Source organism: Nicotiana tomentosiformis, chromosome 5, assembly GCF_000390325.3.
Source record: "Nicotiana tomentosiformis chromosome 5, ASM39032v3, whole genome shotgun sequence".
In the NCBI taxonomy this organism is placed as follows: domain Eukaryota; kingdom Viridiplantae; phylum Streptophyta; class Magnoliopsida; order Solanales; family Solanaceae; genus Nicotiana; species Nicotiana tomentosiformis.
In genome coordinates, this window is record NC_090816.1 from 80,183,365 (window position 1) to 80,204,419 (window position 21,055).

Sequence of the window (21,055 nt, forward strand, 5' to 3'; positions counted from 1 at the left end):
TTGTCCTCCGCTAATGAATATCAATGATCTCCGATTTAAAATCTTGTCGCGCTAAAAGCACTCTCTGATGCTACTAATGATGCTTGAATAGCCAGTATATCTCAGATCATTATTGAAAGTGTTGGACATGCTTTGCCACACTGCCTCCACTATGCTAAAAGTTGTTTGTTGCCTTATTCGTCTTTAATAGATTATATTCCAATCCATGATTAAGATAAAAACCAAGTTTATCATCAATAGTGGAATCAAGACCTATTAAATTCTCCATACCTTCACACACATCTTCTACTCTAGCCTTAAAAGTAGTAGGAGCATTTACACCATCTGAAGTTGCCATAGTTTTATAACTATCAAATATTACTCTAGCATAAATATATATACTAGCTTGGCAGTCTTCGAGAGTTGGGTTTTTATTTTCTTTAATTTCTAAATTCTCATAAATTTTACGAACAAGTCCTTTTGTACCTATTAATTTAAAAGATGGGTTAAGCATAGTAGAAATTAAATAAACTTGGGGAATAGAAAAAATATATTTTTAAAATTTCGTACAAGTGATGTTTTCGTACGTTCAACCTTAGCCTTACCCCTTACAGGAGGTACAGGGGGTAAAACTCCAGACCGAGATTGACTCTGAGTTGGATCTTGTGTTGCTAGACTAGTGGGTGTTTTATTTAATTCTTCTTCCTCATTTTCTTCTTCATGGGGAAATTGTCTTTGTAAAATTTCATGATCGAGTTGTTCTCCTAGATTAATATCATAAAATATGGGTGGGGGGGGGGGGGGTAAAGAAAGTTTCATCAACATGAGTCATTTCATCTATACGTTTTCTAACTCTAGGAGGAAGATTATGGTTACTACAACTAGTACCTTTACTACTTTTTTTAAATGGTTGGTTATGCCAAATATTTTTTAGGAGCAATAATTTAAATACGAAAATAAATACGAAAAGTTAACACAAAAATTGTACACACAAATTAAACACGAAAATAAAATACGTAAAGTAAACACAAAAATTAAGCACTAAAATGATACACAAAAATTAAATATAAAAATAAAGAGATTGAACAGAAAGACTTCGTCCTAGAACCCCATTACTTCGAGTTCGCGACCGTGTCCCCGCATTCGCGAAAAATAATTTCGTCCTAGCCCAAGTTTCCCCTTCGCGATCACGAGAGTAGCTTCGTAATCGCGAAGCACATCACACTTGTAATGACCCGACCGGTCGTTTTGAGCTCTAGCATATTGTTCGGTAGTTTGAGGCCTTGAGTAGCTTCACTTCATGTTCTATTACTTGTACGCGTGGTCAGAATTGAATTACGAAAAGTTCGGAGTTGATTTAGATGGAAAATTCTCAATTCGAAAGTTTTAAGTTGGAAGAGTTGACCAAGGTTTGACTTTTGAGTAAACGACCTCGGAATCAGGATTTGAAGGTTCAAATAGGTTCGTATGATGATTTCGGACTTGGGCGTATGTTCGGGTTGAGTATCGGGTGGTCCGGGGGCATTTCAACGCTTATTGTGAAAAGTTAGCAATTCGAAGGTTCTAGAATTTTCTAAGTTTGTTTTGAACTGGACTTTGGTGTTATCGATGTCCGTTTGGGGTTCTGAGTCTTCGAATAGTTTCGTATCGTGATTTATGACTTGTACGTAAAGTTTGGCGTCATTTCGGAATGTTTAAGTGTAATTCGGACGCGTTCGTCGAAGTTTGAATGTTTGAAAGTTAAAAGGAGGATTTGATCATCGACTCATAATTTTGATGTTGTTTCATATGATTTGAGGCCTCGAGTAGGTTCGTGTTATATTTTGAGACTGTTTTGTATAATTGGACGGGGCCTCGGGTGTGTTTCGAATGTGTTTAGGTTGTATCGCACTCATATTTGATGTTTCAACGTCGTTTCTTTGGACATAAAAGGTATCATATTGAGAAAAGGATCTTTGATTTGTGATTGGATTGAACCATTAGATCCGTATCGTAATTATGAAACCATAGTAATAAGAATCGTCAAATTCCGAGATCGTATGAGAGAGTTATGTCCATTTCCGTGTCGGGAAAGATTGATGGTTTCTGGTACGGACTTTGTTCTTTGCGAACGCGAGGGAGGTCCCGCGAACGTGAAGAAGAAAATTTGGGTTGACCGGTCAATGCGAAAAATTGCTCTTCGCGAACGCGAAGGTGTCCCGCGAAGGCGAAGAACAAAAATCGCCTGGATAGTGTTTTAAATGGACAGACTGAGCATTTTAGTATTTTGAGCATATCTTGAGTTCTAGAGCTCCGTTTGAGGTACTTTTCACGGCGTTGTTCTCATATAAACAAAGGGATAAATATATGACCTTTATTTGGATGTTTATTTATGATTGTTTTCGTTGGTTATTATTTTTATCCGTATTTAGATTGTAGAAATTGGGGTTTTGAGCCCCAAAGTTATGAGATGGTAAATCCTTGATTTGAGGGTCAATTCATTGAAGAAATTGGATGATCTTTGAAATAGAAATTATATAAGTTATGGGTGATAATTATTTTTGATAATTTTCGAAATTCGGATGCGTGGGCCCTGGGTTGACTTTGTTGACTTTTCTTGAGGGGTTGGGAATTTATTTCTAAATTTAAATTACGAGTATTGGATTATATTTTGATTGGTTTTCACGTTGTTTGATTAGTTTCGGATCGTTTGTCATCGGTTTGAGGTATTAGAAAGGCGTTGAAGTCGGTTATCGAATTTCAGAGCGAGGTAAGTCTCTTATCTAACCTTGTGAGGGGGAAATTACCTCGTAGGTGGTATATTTGTTATGTGCGACATGTTGTGGGAACTACGCATGTATGAGGTGACGAGTGTCCGTGCGTATGCTAGAATTCCTGATTATGTCCGGGTAGACTTAGACTCACCCCATGCTTTAATTGTATTATTTGCGTTATTCTTGTCTGTTCAATTGCTTTAATTCGCATTATGACCTAAGACTAGACTCGCGTAAAGTAATGGACTCGCTACTTTAAATACTTGACAAGCTACTTGTTCAGCCATAGAAATTGTACTTCCCTTACTGATTTTTTTCGCGTTTTGCGTATCCATCGAAAAGTTTTCTTGAATCTCATAACTCACACGTATATTCGTGAGTAGGGTCAAAGACCCCGTAAAAGTTTCATATTCTTATGGGATCGGGTCGTTCGTCTCGACAGTACCACACTCTTATGGGATCGGACCGTTTGCCTCGGCAGTACTACACTCTTATGGGATCGGGTCGTTCGCCTCGGCAGTATCATGTATCATATTCTTATGGGATCAGGCCATTTGCCTCGGCAGTATCGAGACATTCGCCTCGACAGTATCACACTCTTATGGGATCGGGTCGTTCGTCTCGGCAGTACTACACTCTGATGGAATCGAGTCGTTCGCCTCGGCAGTATCATATATCATATTCTTATGGGATCGGGCCGTTCGCCTCGACATTTCTATAAAACCACTCTTATGGGATCGGGCCGCTCGCCTCGGCAGAATCGTGCAAAATACTTGATAAGAAGTCCGTGTATTCATGAATTTTCCAAACTTGAGATGTGACCGTTGATTTGGTGTTGACCATTACGTACTTCATTTGAGAGGTATCCAGTGTTTGATGAATTTGTGTTCACTGTTCAGCTGTAGACCGTATTATTCACCTTGATCCCAAGAAGATTGAGGCATTTCAGAGTTGGCCTCGTCCTACTACGATAACTGAGATCAGGAGCTTCTTGGGGTTAGCAGGTTATTATCGTCGGTTTGTGGAGGGCTTCTCGTCTATTGCAGCACCTTTGACTAGATTGACCCAGAAGGGTGCTCTGTTCCGTTGGTCCGATGATTGTGAGGCGAGCTTTCAAAAGCTCAAGTCAACTTTGACTACAACACCAGTTCTAGTGTTGCCTTCCGGTTCGGGGATGTATACCGTGTATTGCGATGCTTCACGCGTTGGCTTGGGTTGTGTATTGATGTAGGATGGGCGAGTTATTGCATATGCTTCATGTCAGCCGAAGCCCCATGAGAAGAATTATCCTGTACATGATTTGGAGTTGGCCGCTATTGTTCATGCTCTTAAGATATAGAGGCATTATCTTTATGGGGTGTCCTGTGAGGTTTACACTGATCATCGCAGCTTGCAATATTTGTTCAAGCAAAGGGATCTCAATTTGAGGCAGCGCAGATGACTTGAGTTACTAAAGATCTATGATATTACTATTCTTTATTATCCGGGCAAGGCGAATATAGTTGCGGATGCCTTGAGCAGAAAGACGAAAAGTATGGGTAGCTTGGCATTCATTTCAGTAGAGGAGAGGCCATTATCTTTGGATATTCAGTCCTTGGGTAACAGACTTGTGAGGTTGGACATTTCAGAGCCCAGCCGAGTTCTTGCATGCATTGTTGCCCAGTCTTCACTATTGGAGCAGATCAAGGCTCGGCAGTATGATGACCCGCACTTGTTAGTTCTCAGAGAGACGGTACTATAGGGTAGTGCCAAGGAGGTTACTATCAGTGAGGATGGTGTTCTACGACTCCAGGGTCGCCTATGTGTCCCTAATGTTGATGGCTTGAGGGGGAGGATTCTAGAGGAGGCACACAGTTCTCGGTATTCTATTCATCGAGGTGCCACGAAGATGTATCGCGACCTGAGGCAACATTATTAGTGGCGGCGGATGAAGAAGGACATAGTTGAGTATGTTGCGAGGTGTCTAAATTGCCAGCAGTTTAAGTATGAGCATCAGAGGCCAGGTGGCCTACTCCAGCATATGACTATACCTAAGTAGAAATGGGAGCGCATTACTATGGACTTCATAGTTGGGTTACCGCGGACCTTGCGGAAGTTTGATGCAGTTTGCGTCATTGTTGACCGGTTGATCAAGTCGGTACACTTCATTCCGGTGGTGACCACGTATACTTCAGAGAGGTTGGCCCAGATTTACACTCAGGAGATAGTTCGGTTGCATGGTGTGCCTATTTCCATCATATCAGATAGAGGCCCTCAATTTACTTCGCATTTCTGTAGGGCAGTACAGAGTGAGTTGGGGACCCGGGTAGAGCTCAGCACAATATTTTATCCACAGACCGACGGGCAGTCGGTGCGGATAATTTAGATCTTGGAGGACATGCTCAGAGCATGTGTGATTGACTTTGGAGGGCAGTGGGATCGATTCTTGCCTTTGGCCGAGTTTTCTTACAACAATAGTTATTAGTCCAGCATCGAGATGTCTCCATTTGAGGCTTTATATGGTTGGCAATGTCATTCTCCCATCTGGTGGTCTGAGCCCGGCGAGGCTAAGTTATATGATACTGATTTGGTGAAGGATGCCTTGGAAAAGTTAAAGTTGATTTAGGAGCGACTTCGCACAGCACAGTCTAGACAGAAGAGTTACGCGAATCAGGTATGATTCTAGACCCATTCGAGAACGAACGTTTGTTTAAGAAGTGGAGAATGTAACGACCCGACCGATTGTTTTGATTTTTAGAACCTCGTTCCCCAAAATAAGACTCCTCGTATGTTATTTTACTATTTTATGACTTGCGGTGATGGTCAGTTCGGGATTTGGAAGGGTTCGGGTTGAAATCGGAACACTTGGTTCCTTAAGGTTGGCCAAAAAGACTAAGTTTGACTTCGGTCAATATTTTGCGTAAACGACCTCAGAATTGGGATTTGACGGTTACAATAGGTTTGTATGATGATTTCGGACTTGGGCGTATGTTCGGATAGGGTTTTGGATGACCCGGGAGCGTTTCAGCGCTTGATAGTGAAAGTTGGCTCTTTGAAAGTTTTAAAGTTCTTTAAATTTGGTTTGGAATATGTTTTGGTATTATCGAGGCCCAATTATGATTTCGAGATCATTAATAGTTCCATAATGTCATTTATGACTTGCACGCAAAATTTGACGTCATTCCGAGTTGATTTGATAGGAACCGGACATGCGAAAGTATTTTTAGAAGTTATGAGTTTCATGAGTTAATCCATGCATTTTGGCGTCTGATTCGTGATTTTAGATGTTATTTCGGTGTTTCGATCACGCGAGCGAGTTCATATGATATTTTTAGACTTGTGTGGATGTTTGGTGTGGAGCCCCGAGGGCTCGGGTGAGTTTCGGACGCGTTCGGAGGGTGGAAGGACTGCAGTTTTTCTGATTTCTGGGATGGTGTTGCAGTTCTCGCAAATGCTAAGATTTGATCGCATTTGCGAGCTTGCATTTGCGAAGTACCCTTCACATTTGCGAAGATGGGAAGGCACTGTGGAGTTCGCAATTGCGAAGTTTCTACCGTTTTTGTGAACTGGCCCTCTTCGCATTTGCGACGATTTTGGTCGCATTTGCGACCAAGGAAGAGATGGCCAGCCTTCGCATTTGCGACCTTTTTGTCGCATTTGCGAACCAGGTGTCGCAAATGTGACATCTGCGACATGTGCAATAGCTTTATTAAATGCGGGACTTAGGCCATTTGGCTCATTTTCATTCATCTCTTGGGCGATTTTTGGAGCTCTTGAGGGGGGGTTTCACCTAGCACTTTGACGTAAGTAATTTCTACACAATGTGAGTTAAATACATAGATTATGGGTAAATTAACATGTAAAATTTATGAAATCATGGGTTTAGATGAAAAATTTAAGTTTTGAATAAAAATAGAATTTGACCACGAAAATGGTTACGGAATTTAGTGAAAATCATATATTTGACTTCATGAGGTTATGTGTAGCAACTTTCTTCGAAAATTTCCGAAATCTAGCCACGTGGGCCCGGGGGTAAATTTTAGGAATTCTTCAATTGGGGTTGGGTAATCACTTTAATAGTTGGGATATGAACTTTTGAATATGTATTGACTATTTTATATAATATTTGACTAGTTTCGAGTTGTTTGGCACCGAATTGAGAGTTTAAAGGACGATTTTGGACCGGAAAGTAAGCTTGAGATGAGGTAAGTCTCTTTTCTAACCTTGTAAGAGGAAATTAACCCCATAGGTGAATTGATTTAATATGTGCTCCTATTTGTGAGGGGCTACGTGCGCACGAGGTGACGATAGTCCGTACGTAACTACTAATTATGCTTATGTCCGGGTAGTTTAGGACCCAAATCATGTGATACTTGCGATATTTGCACCATACTTGCTAATTTAAATGCTTAAGTCATATCGGAACTTGATAAAGGAATTGTAAAAGGTCAAATTTTATTTGCTTGAGTTTTTGGACGGGTAACTTAACCGTTAATGAGAATTAATGTTTCCTTGAATATTAGCCTCTTAATAATCTTTGAATCGGTTATTTATAAAGTATTTTTCTTCTTGTGGAGCGGGCCGAACGCCTCGGTAATAGAATAGATGCATCTTTGGTTTGTGTCGTTCGACACTCGGCAATGCACAGTTTATATATTTGTATGTTGGATTGGGCCGTACGACCTCGGCATAATTCGTGCGTAGTAGTTCTTGAAGCCCAACTATAATTGATATTGTTTTATTGGCTTGAGAGATTAATTTGTTAAAAGATGAAAATTAATTGGGGTTTACTATTAGTGAAAGAATTGACTATTTATTTCATGTTATTGAGTTTTCAGTTGTATTTGTATAGCCCATGCTTAATTATAATTTCGGTATTTTTATTGTTAGCCCATAGTAAGTGTCGAAGTCGACCCCTCGTCACTACTTCTTCGAGGTTAGACTAGATACTTACTGGATACATGTTGTTTATGTACTCACGATACACTTCTGCGTTAGTGCAGGATCTGAGGCAGGTGCATCTGGATATCAGTTCGAGTCGCATCCTTGATTACTACGAGACTTAGCGGTGAGCTACCTTCCGAACCCGTTCTGCAGCAGCCGAAGTCTTTCTTTTGCTTTTATTTCCTGTCCATTTCACTTCAGACAGTAGTGTAGTATTCTTTTGTATATTCTACTAGTAGCTCATACACTTGTGATACTAGGTCTTGGAGATTTATGCCAGTTGACACTTGTTGATTTTTGAGTAATTACTTCATCCCATTGCTTTTAAAATTATTTACTTTCTCATTTTACTAACTTTTTCACTTCTTGAATTCGGAATAATTAAAAATCAACTATTTCAAATTTCTAAAAGAAAAGATCCCAGAGTTAGTTCACTGTTGGCTTGACTAGCGGTAGCGTTGGACACCATCATGACCTATAAGAGAAATTGGGTCGTGACATAGAGTGAGTAATAAAAGTTCTTGTAACAGTTGCCTCTGGCCTCCTTCGATCACAAAGTAGAAATTTAAATTAAATTTTTTAAAATTAAAATTGATAAAATCTTACTTAAGATCAATCATGGTGCAAAAGAGATTGAATGCATTAGCTATATTATCAATTAAAAAAAATTATTAAAAAAAATTGATTATAAAATAATTATCGTAATTTTGCATTTCAAAAAGTTAGAAAAGTAGATTTCAAATAAATAACATATATGAATTTTTTTATACGAAAAAGTTAAAGGCCTCTTACGAAAGTTTGGCTTTAGGTTCCCAATAGTACTGAGTCTCCCCTAGATCAGTATCATAACCGACTTGTAAATATCCTAGCAATCATTATATTGGTCACAAGTTCATACCACCATCATAATTTTTTTGCAAAATATTTTGGTAAATCGTCATAATTGGCCATAAATTCTAACCATTACCATAGATGCCATGCGAAAAATTCACCAATATGTTTAGCTTCGAGAATGATCCAAATCAACTCCAAATGACTCCAAATTTTGATATATAACCTTCTAATATCAATTTCAACTCCAATGGTTAGATTAAACATAAACCTTAAAAAATCAATAAATTCACTTTGTTTTCTTCAAAAAGATTTTTTCAAGCTCGAACAAAAACCAACAATGGTATTTATTTTTTTATTTTCTCCAACCAAACTAATCCAAATCATTAAAGACAGACAATATAAGTTCAATGAAATATTACCTACTTAATTTTAATCACAAATAAGTAATGAATCTTCAGTTTTCTATATCACATTTTATTCTTTTTTAAATTTAGTTGTGTCATAATTTATTGGAAGAAAAAGAAGGAAAAGGAGAAAGAAGAATAAAAAAAATGCAGAAGGATGAAGTAGGAGAAGAAGAAGAAGATGGAGAAGAAAGAAGAAAGAGGAAAGAGGACAAGAAGAAAATATAACAAAGAGCTAAAAAAAATTAATGAGGTCAAAATTTAAGGGTCTGTTTGGAAAGCCACTCGGTAATTGGAATTGGTATAATTACTAGGTAGTAATTACACAGCCTAGTAATTACACAATATAGTTGTTACGACGGCCTGTTTGTTTAATTGTCATAACGTAATCACAGTGTAATTACAAGCATATTGTTTGGTTGCACAAGTGTAATTACACAATTAGATTAAATTTTTAATGAAATAATTATTAAAACTTAAAAGTTAATATAATAAATATATGTTTATAAATAATTTTTTATAAGTATAAATAATAATAGATTTGGTATTTAAGATGCATATTTTTTCTTGAATATACATTAATTAGTAATCATATATTTATAACTAATATTGTAAAAATAATTGATATATATTTTCCAAATTAATAATATTTAATTTAATTAATTATAAAAACTAAAAACATATGTTTTGTAAGAACATCATGGAATGCATGTTGGATAAAATAAATTAATATTTATAAATATAATATCATAACATTATTCAATTATTTGACAAAACTAATCTAGCAATTCTAACTAAAAATGAACAACATGCAATGTGAAATAACAAGACAATACTACTAAAATAAGTAAATTGGAACCATAAATATAACACAATTTCAAAATCCAAAAAAAAAAAGGTTTAACATATGTCAAATTCCAACATAATAAAAATAAGTTCCAATAACCACTTAAGATTGGGAAACTTAATAGTATGTTTATAACCTCATTTAACAAAAAAAATTTACTTTAATGATATCACTCATTATATGCCAAGTTTGTTAATGACTCATTATTTCTAATATTAGGAGGTGTAGTTCAAAAACTAGAATAATAATACAGTTACGCTAAATGACGAAAATAAAATAAATAAGAAATAAATATACGAGCAATTACATGGAATTATAAGAAGTCAAGGTAGAGAAAAAGTAAATAATGTACAAAGAAAAATATATTCTAAAAAAATTAAAAATTAAAAATAAAAGAAAAAAATTAAAATAAAAAGAAATTAAAATAATAAAAATAAAAAGTTACAAAGAAAATAAATAAAAATAAAAATAAAATAAAAGAAATTAAAAAGTAATCTTGTAATTACGCCGTGTAATTACCATCAATTATCACCTCTCCTTCAGAATTGAAGAGTGTAATTACACCTCTTCAATTACACTCAATTTCATACTGACCAAGTAATGCCAAACTGTGTAATTACATTCAATTACACCCAAATTCAATTCCTATATGACTTCCAAACAGGCTCTAAATGATGTTCTTAAAGAAATCACGCAATTATTGGTTTTTCATGGGAAATAATTCTTTTTCTTTTCCCGGAGGGAACTTCGTAGAAAAGAACTCAACCTTCAACCTCCATCTTAAGGAACTGGCGTTTGCTTCAAATATTCAAGCAGAGTTCTTGCAATTTTTCTTTTTAATATTTTACAAAAACCTGTTTTTCCACCAAACATCAAACTAATTTATGGGTTTAATAGACATTGAATGTGAGTAAGTTTTTTTATTCTTGTACCTACGAAAACTTTTTACCAATTATATACTCTCACTTGTAGCTAGTGTTGGGCATATATCGGGTATAACCGATATCCCGAACCGATAAAAAAATATTAGGTTATCGATATCGGGTTATTGGGTAAATAGTTCGATAACGATTTAATGTTATTTGACTATTGGGTTATCGGTTCGGGTCTCGGTTTGCCCAATGTATCGAAAATATGACACCGTAAAAATAATAGCCAAAAAAATATATAAAATTTGTATATATTTTGTATATATACACATTAAGAATGTTATATACAAAAATTATACAAAATTTATACACTTTTTCGACTACCGGATGTAAATAGTTTCTGGCGCGGGATAAAAGTGATAATACCCCAATTTTATTAACGGTTTAACCGATAGCCCAATAAGCTTTAACAAAATTATAATTTTACCCACTAAGTATATAAAGCCGCCTTATGACTTCATTCTCTCATTCTCTCAATTCTCTCGGCGATTACTCTTCATCTTCAGACCTTAATCCTTATAGTAAGTTTTAAACTTTTCTGAATTTCTCATCTTAATTTTTCAGTTAAGATTTTTAGTTTTAAACCTTTAAAGAATTAATGGTTCAGATTTTTAGTTTTTCTATTTGTTTCTTTTGTTGCAGTTATTCTTTAGTATTTACAAGATTAGGTATTATTATTTTCCTGTGAATTATGCCCTCCCGCAATGAGATAGTTAGTAAGATTAGATTGTTGAATGTCTTATTCCTTACTCCTACTAACTTATAACTTTGAATATTGAGATCATTCATTGGGATATTTTCAAATGCAAAGAAAGTTTTCTTTTCTAAAGTTGAAATTTAATCCCTCTTTTCTTAAGAGCAAAAATTCAGTTTCTTTTTCTTAACAGTATGATCACGATTTTTATAATAAAAACATGAATTTTTTGAATATTTTTTATTCTTATCGGTAAACCGATAACCGAACCAATAAGGATCGATAAACGACTGACCAATACTCGATAATCGATATCTTATCGATTCGGTTATCGGTTTAGCATATTTATAAATCGACAATAAATATGCTGAACCGATAATATTTACAACCAAACCGAACCGATCGATACCCACCCCTACTTGTAGCATCCTTGTGGAAGATCTTACATCCTTAGTAAAATTGTAGAAAGTTTATAGGCTATTATATGAGATAGATGAATAGTTTAATGTGAGCACTTACCACTTAGAATTTGACGTAAACTAAATAATTTTAAAATCACAAATATTTGAATTTTAATGCTTGAAGCTTAGTTTAAAACTTTAAATTCAAACAAAGCTAAAGGAATTATTTTCTATCGAAATAAAAAAACTGCTTGTTTCTTAGACTTGCGCAAACCGACCTCAAATTTACAAGTTGATTACAAATTTGTAACTGAACATAAATAATCCTCCAAGTTTTCAGTTCGGGTCACTTTTGGTCCAGCCACGAATGGCGTCTTTGAGTTTAAAAATGACCAAAGTGAGAATTTTAAGTCTTTATCATGCATTCAAGATTCATCTTAGCATATTTTCATCTAGGCATTTTAGATGATCAGACTTTTAGGTTTCATTCTCTCCTCGATACATATTTGAAAACTCTGTTGCACACTAGAGTTTATTTGATCTTCCTATTCTTAGGTACTTTTCACAATATCCATCTTACTACTCTTATAAATTCAGCTTGGTTATTATATCATCATCATACCAAACATGAGGCAGACTGATTATATGATGCTTTAGCTTAAATTAAGTTTACCATTTCTTTTTCTTTATTCTTGTTTCTTGCAGGCTCTTTTTGCTTCCTTTTTCCCTTCTTGGTTATGCATATAAGGCTCATCAGATTGGTATACCAAGAGCTGCAGCAACGAGTACCTCAAGCCTAAAAAGGAAAGTGACAATACAAAAGTATTATAGCACAAAATAAGTAAGCATTCATAATTGAATTTGAAGCTTTGGTTATCACATATCACTGACCACAAGGGTCTTTCTGCATCCTCTAAACTGGCATGGAGCCTAATCGACTTCACAACACGTCTGAAGTTTCAATTACTAAGCCTAAAATTGTGATTGCCTCTGAGAACTGGACTTCAATGCCAAGCTCACCCGGCTGGCCTTCTCCGGCTATTCTTCAGACAAGAGAGATGCCAATCTTCCCTGCAAATGTTGTTTGGATTTCTCCGATCCGACTTGCTAATTTCCAACCGCCATGTATTTCAGTCTGTTCTTTTACGAAAAACAGGAAAAGAAAAGGAGGTATAAATATTATCTGGGCAAACTTCTGCGTCCATGAATGAACGAGTGAAAGAACAACCCGAAATGAATGGCATCATTCTCTTTTATCCTCCTCAAGAACTTCTCCTAGCCCAAACACATGATCTGCTGCAATAGATGCCTTCCTCTCCTTCCTTTCCAGTTTAGACACAAGATCTCCTCCCACTATTACTCCACTGCCTGTGAGGGACAGACCCTCCTCCTCATCATCAAGAGTCTCCCCTGAATATGCGTATCTGTAAAATTGTGAAGAGATAACAAATTAGAGACTATTTTCAGAAAAAACTACCAAATAAAGGACTAACCCAGCAGATCAAGGACTTCGTAGACGAACCAAAACTTTGCATGAGTGAGAGAATCACAAGATACAATATGAAAATGGAACAGACAGATTTCTAAGTTTCAATCCTTTTCTTTTGTGAAGTAAAAAGCAGTCGCCACCAGCAACACAAGAGGGATATATTTTACAGACCCATCAAAACTCATCGAAACTTAACCTTAAATAAGAGAAACAAGGCAGGTTAGGCTTGCCTAATCTTAGAAGAGTTGGGAAGGTACATAAAAGATGCCGACGGTTCAGATATAATTACTGGCACATGAAATTCATCATTACATGTATTGATTTAATGACACCCCGCAACAAAGAAAGTGCAACAGAAGTTCCTGTTTCCATAACCATACAAAAAGAGAGCCAACGGAAAAAAATGGATTATCTTTGTTCCCTGCTTAGGGCAGGGACATAGAGGTTTCATCTCATTAGAACTTGGACAAGATAAGCAGATTGATTTTCCTCACTTCACTAAACTTATTCAACTGTCGGAAAGGAGGAGATTCAGAAACTGTACTCAAGCAAATATTGTAGGATTTTATTCCAATTAGTTCCAACGGCCATCTATTCGTGCATCATTTTCAATTATAAGATACCGTTTTCTGTTTCAAATAATTAAGATATAAGTTTTGCCCCTTAAAGGACAGCATTTTACTTTCAATTAGCATGTTCAAACTAATTGGAAATAAGTAAAATGCTCATTCATTTTAATATAACTTGTCAATTTAGGAGAGAAATATCAAAAGAACCACTAACATCTTTAAACTCACATTGTTATACTCGTGCAAAACAAAACAAATTCAGCAAAAACTATTTATACAGATAAATATTAACAGCAAAAAATGATTCCAAACAAGTCCTATATTTCCATCCAACTCCACATATTGAAGGCAATGAATATTTGTTACTCTGGGCACTTTGTCTTTGCATACTCAATATAGATCTCTTATATTCACTGATAATGGACAGTGCAGTATCATTTTCTTCTGTAAGCCAAAGACTCGATTAACAGCAACAGTCACATACTCACAGCTAGTCATGCTTTCCATTTATAAATGAATTCAATAGCCATCACTAACATGAAGCACGTTTAGAAGTATGTCTTAATCCTCAATCCATTTGCAGTAATCTTCAGCCAGTAACAATAGAAGTAAGCTATACTAACTGCACTGACAAGAAAAGGAAGGGGACAAGGATTATTCACCTGGTTGGGTTATTCGAAGGAGCCCAGAGAATGCATATCACCGTCAAAAGCAAGTACGCTAGTATGGTCCAGAAAGCAGGGATAATCCAGGCTCTTCGCCACAATTCACTCAATGGATCACTTGCATTAAAGTACAGCTGCATAAACAAATATATTAATTTCAGAGAGTAATCAAGAAAAGAAACTTATAATATTGAGGAAAGAGAAAGGGAATACAACCATAAAGAATACCTCATAGCCAATCCAAGCAACAGAGAGCAGAACTGAAACTGCTAGAGAATTGGTAAACTTTCGGTACAGTTCAAGCTTGGCCACGCTTCTACGAATCTGAGGTACATATGGGCAAAGAAGGAAGCCTTCAGATTCAAGACAAGGATGTTTGTGTTTTCCTCGCACATTGAACAAAACCAACACTCTCCAGTCAAAAAAGAGAAACAAAAACTTAAACTGTTGAAATTATATAAAACTTCTCCTTGGGTTAAGAAGACTTAAAGAGAGTGATGAACTATGATGGAGTCAAAGATCAGTTCAATTGTTGAGATTCTCTATATCTCCAACATAAGTGCATTTGTAATCAACTATACATCAACCAGAGTTTAAAGACATCAGGTATCCACCAAACAATTCAAAAGAGAAAAGGAGTATGTTTATGATGAAAATGCAATTATCTTGTAGTTTGAGCAAAAAAGAGATTCAGAAAGCAGAGACTACGACAGTATATAACTGATCAACCATCTTGTATTTCTTATTAGTATTTTTGACCAATCTCTAACTAATAGAATACAAAGAAAGAAAGTTTTCATCACCTGAAGCTTCTCTAAAGTTTTGGATAATGAGGAAAATATCCATACAATGAAGCAGGAATCTAATAAAGCAACGGGTAACACCAAAAAGATTCTCGCTTTTCCGGAGAAGTCGTTGATATTTCCCAAATGTTCAACCAGCTCCAAGGCTTCAGAAGCTAGAAAGTATACCACACCCAGAAGAAGTACCTTTGAGGTTATACCGCCCAGTGTGGGCCGTACAACACCATAACCCATTGAAACCACTAGAAGAAGTAAACGTGAGACGGTCTTCTTTATAGCACTGAAGGTAACGGCCCACATGGTAATTCCCATTGGCCTGCTACCTGTGGCATTAAAATTTGCATATTCAAAATACCAAAGAGCCATTTCACACATTCCAAGACCTATCACGGCAGTAATGTGATAGTGCAACTGTATTATATCCTTCCAGTGTTGTACGAAACGTAAAAACCACAAGAGACCAAGAATGAGGTACGCTAGAGACATCAAACCATAAAATGTCATTAGTGGTGCCATCTTCCCAGGTAGATAGCCTTCTGGGTTTCTCCAAACACTTCTACCACTAATTAATGTCCCCTGGAGTTCTGGATTGCAGAACATAAAATAGAGATAATACATTCCAGTCTTGTTGATCTCGACAGTCTGGAGTACCATATTAGCCTCTTCATTCTTTCCTTCAAAGGACGTCTGAATCCGCTTTGGCCACCCAGGGTTCTCAGAATCTTGATGGATTATAACCTCTCCTACCTTGCAGGATCCATCCTTGGCAAGAGCAGGGGTGCAACATATTGCCTCGGAATTAAGATAGGATCCTCCAATCATATTCCTGTCTTTGACCTCGACTATTATGGCTTCAACAATTCCAGTACTCTGCTGCATCTCATTTTGCTTATTTGCAGCCTCCTTTGTTCTTCTAAAGGTGATTGTCTCAAACCTGAAATCATTATGCAAGAAAGCAATGAGTCACTAAAATTATTCATCACATATTTTGGACATTCTATTTCTAAAACACAACAGCCATCATAAAGACAATAGCGAATTCAGTTCAATCTATTAAAGATAGAGAAAGAACTAGGTCATGCGAGGACAAATATCAAAACATTTTATTTCTGGAAAACATCTTGAAACTTTCGGCTAATTAAAAATATCCAAACTTCTACTCCATATGACTTATTTCACCTCAGAGTTGTTGTCAATCTCTAACCATAAAAAGTCTCATCAAAACACTATCCTAATGCTGATCCTACAATTTGTAGAATTATTTTATGCCATCAACTTTTATATGCAACCAACAACAACGATATACACATTGTAATCCCACAAGTGGGGTCTGGGGAGGGTAGTGGGTATGCAGACCTTACCCCCACCTTGTGTAAGGTAGAGAGGTTGTTTTTTATAGACCCTCGGCTCAAAGAAAAAACAAAGCAAGTTTGAAAAAAAAACTTAGCAAAGAAGCCATGTTGAAAATACTAGAGAAAAGAAACAATAACGACAACAAAATAATAAGATACCGACGCAAAGTAAACAACATGTAATATAAAGAAATGCAGAATAGGATAATACGAGAATAATAATAATAATAATAATAATAATAATAATAATAATATTGATATGTAGAAGGAGGAGTAGATAACGTGCTCCAAACTGTCACCATCTCTCACTCACACTCTCAAGAACGTGAGACATCGCTCCTCGACTACCTACTAACCTTCTACCCTAATACTTGACCTCCATACCCTCCTATCTAGGGTCATGTCCTCGGTAAGTTGAAGATGTGTCATGTCATGTCTAATCACCTTATCCCAATACTTATGATTAATAGATGAAGAGAATGTTAGTAATGAAGTTACAATTGTAGGGGAAGTGGCGAGGATGAGGAAGAATGGGGGGCGTAACCGTGTAATTAATAGAAGTTAATAAGTGAGTTCTTTTTTTTTTTAAATATAGCACATAAATAGATATAGACTGAAGTTTGCAAAGACCCATCGCAGCTTCCTCAATTGCTGAATAAAACACTATTGTCCTGTATGGAAAATCTCCCACTTTACTGTAATCTAACATAAATGGTTGAGAAAACCTGCAGCAATGTGTAGTTACTTCTTCTGAAAAATGATCCATAAATTGATTTCCAGGTCAAATATTTTTTTAAGAAAATAATTTCCATGAAGAACATTTATCCCTACCAATTGCTTAACTAACATAACTTTCGTGTTCCACACTTTGTATTCTTAATCCCTTTGAGTGTCAAATGTGCTATGCAAATAATATGTACATATCACCCATATTTTCAATAACTTTTGCTGGCACACTAAAAAGTCTGGTTGGACATACTTTTCCAGAATAAATTTATCTACCTAACTCATTCACTTTGTAAAATTGCATTCACAAACCATCTCCTTATTTTCAATAACTGTTGCAATCCTCCTTTCAAATCTAGTAGAATCTCAATTTTCTTCCTTGTAATTTTTCTAGCCAGCTTTGATTCAGGATCACACCTACATCTACAACTTGCAAACAAAAATAAATTCTCAAAATTGACAAAAATAGCCAAATGTATAAACTGGAAAAACACAAAAATTGGGTACCTGATGAAAGACTTGCCATTAAGGGGTTTATTATTGGTGTCATCAGAAAGGGGAAGGGGAAGGGGAGAATCTTGCACCTTAGAAGCATAAAGACCTTCACTACCACCATGGAAGAAGAATGAATTAAAACGAGGAATAAAAGCTTCATTCTTGTACTCATGGATCGACCCTTTTACTCCCATTACCCAACTGCCCACAATTAACACTAGTCCTCCAATTATCAGATCACATTTATCCTTTCTATATCTCATCTTCTTCTGGTTCAGTAGATGTGTAATCGTCGTACGTTGAATGTACAAAAAAAAAAAAACGGGTTCTTTGAGAGTTAGCGTGAAAAAGGAGGATGAATGAAGAAGAAAGTGAGAGTTAACCCCGATTAGGAGGGTGTTTGGATCGGCTTAAACTTAAAAGCAATTTTGGGCTTATTTGAGTGTTCGCTTTTGAGCCAAATGCTTTTAACCTAAAATAACCTAAATAAACCAAAAGCAATAAGTTGGTGTTATTTGAGCTTTTAATTAAGTTGGCTTAAAAGCACTTTTATAGTCTTAAAAGTATTAGGCTTGAGTCTATCCAAACACTCATTTTAACTCCAAAAATATTTTTAAGTTGGTTTGACCAGCTTTTAAGCCAATTCATACCCCTCTATATTTGACCAAACAATTTACCCTACTATTCCTTTCACTTTTTCTAAACCCCAAAACTACCATTCCCTAACTAATTAAAGTGTCAGTTCTCATCACCAATTTTAATTTTATCGTTGATGCTATGTACACCAAAATTAGTCAACTTTTTTGAAGTTCTAAAAGGGAAAGTCAACGGTAGCTTTTTAAATAAATATTTAATATATTCCAATATTTTGTAAATATTATTCTTTAGCTTCTTTTTTGGTTTCATAACAGTTTTTTTTTTTTGTCGTTGAATCCATCCTTTGTTTAATTGCTGAAACTATATTCTAAATCAAATATTTCAATGAGTTTACATGTTACCTAAGAATCTGAAAAAATCGCTTTTTTGGTCAAATAATTAATTATTGTATATTATTTAAAGAAATAATTTATATTTAGATAATTAATTAAAATTGAAAGTGATTTAATTATAAATTATTTGTATATGTGTTAATTTAGAATAAAATATTATAATAACATCTCTATAGTGTTAACAACTTTAAGGATATTTAGTCATTTTAACAGGAAAAAATGCTTACTAGCATTTGTTTACCAAATACTCCAACAACTTTTTTTCAGTTTCAGCACTTTTATCTAGCAACATAAATTTTTATTTATAAAACAAGCTGTAGCACTTAAAAAATACTTTTAAGCACTTGTGCTTAAAAGTCACTTTTTTAAGTCAATCCAAACGGGCTCTAGATATCCAGTGATGAAAAAAAAAGAAAAAAAAGACTAGATATCCATCTAGTTGTTATTTTCTCACAGCAGAAAGGAGGTTATCAAGTCTAAGGGGTCATTTAGTTGGTGAGATAAGGGATAATAATCCGAAATTAGGTGGAAGACTATTTTATTTCGCGTTTGATTGAATTTTTTAATTCGTGGTTAGTTGATCCCACTATTGTGGTATTATTCTATCCCATATTGAGGGTGTGGATAATAATCCCGTAATTAGTTAATCCTCGGATAAACACTAAAATGATAAAGATGCCATTCTCCAAGGCTCTTCCATATAGTCTTTTAAAAATGTCAAGGTTAACATTTAAAAAATAAAAGTTTATCCCAACTTATCTAGTATATACAAACCTATGTTTATAGTTTATCCAGTGTATCCCATTTTTAGTCAAATAAATCAAATATTTTCCAATAAAAATATATTCACTAAATAGTCATATTATTATTATTATTATTATTATTATTATTATTATTATTATTATTATTATTATTATTATTATTATGATAGATTCTGTTAATGGTATCAGAGCCTAGGAACTTTCATGGTATATATGAGATAGATCTGAAGTATTCGGCATAGATATGTTATTTTTTGTTATGAATTTAGGAGAAACTAGTATGAAAAATACTAGATTTGAAGAGGTAGATATACCTCAAAATCTTGATTTGTTAAACAAATGGATAATTCCTAAAGTCCCTATCAAAATAATTTATGATTATGGATGGTTTGATAAACTTTCTTCAAAACAACTAGTTAAAACTACTGAGCAATCTTTAGCTTTAAACTCGTCTGAACAGATTATTCGTTTGTTAAACAAACAAGATGTAGATTTATATAAAAATCAGTATACTTATCTGCATGTTGGTATGGTTGGGCAGTAATAATTTGCATCATTCCCAAATGAATTTCACATATTGAGATCCAAGCCTTTGATAAAGTGCTTTATTATAATAATGAGAGACATAAACATACCTGGTTCATAAAGGTATGTGCAAAGATATTTGCAGGTCCCATTCCTAATTGGTTCTTAAATTGGTGGTCATAACACGGTCCAACAGTCAAGATATTACCTGACCCATTTCTTATGTTATACAAAGAATGGACTAAAGTTTTGCCAGATTTGAACGAGTTATATCACGCATATCATATCTGCTATTTGAAAAAAATTGACCAAATATATTTCTTTATAGAGTTCTCTATTCCATGGATTCATAAATGGACTCCCGAGTTGGGGTTCACAGAAGAACATATTCTTTGCTTATATAGGATATTTTACCATAATTTCTGGGATAAATTAATGAAAAAGGATCCCAAGACAAAAATGTTATACGGTCAAGAATTCTTAAATTCTATTGGAGCAAAAATCCAAGAATACTCAACAGCTCCCCAGAAAGGAATAATTGATGATAGCTCAGTCAAGCATATTGCTAGAAGAATCTCTTTTGAAGAAGGAGATAAAGATGAGATGATTAATAAATATTTAGAAGAAGTAAAAAGAAACTTGCTTCAATCTACTAATCAGTATGAATGTCACGACCCGAAATTCCCACCTTCGGATCGTGATGGCACCTAACATTTTACTTGCTAGGCAAGCCAACGTTAGAATAATATTATCCGTTTTTAAAATAATTTTAAATTTATTAATAACAAAGAAACAAATGCGGAAGCAAAGTTTGAAATATAGTGAAATAATCCATCAAACAACGGTGTCTAAATATCATCCCTGAATTGGTGTCACAAGTGCACGAGCTTCTAGAATAAATACAAATAAAGGTCTGA

The 21,055-nt window shown here is 35.1% G+C and overlaps 1 protein-coding gene across 1 annotated transcript; it reads right to left on the reverse strand.

The window, feature by feature from the left end:
• Positions 1-12,568: 12,568 nt before the first annotated feature.
• Positions 12,569-18,322, reverse strand: LOC104087790 (uncharacterized). The gene is made up of 5 exons (XM_009592351.4): positions 17,876-18,322; positions 15,291-16,224; positions 14,716-14,811; positions 14,485-14,621; positions 12,569-13,188 (listed from the first exon to the last, which is right to left on the reverse strand). Exons 1-5 carry the CDS (start codon positions 18,124-18,126, stop codon positions 13,008-13,010), a joined length of 1,599 nt encoding a protein of 532 aa, XP_009590646.1. The 5' UTR covers positions 18,127-18,322; the 3' UTR covers positions 12,569-13,007.
• Positions 18,323-21,055: the final 2,733 nt, after the last annotated feature.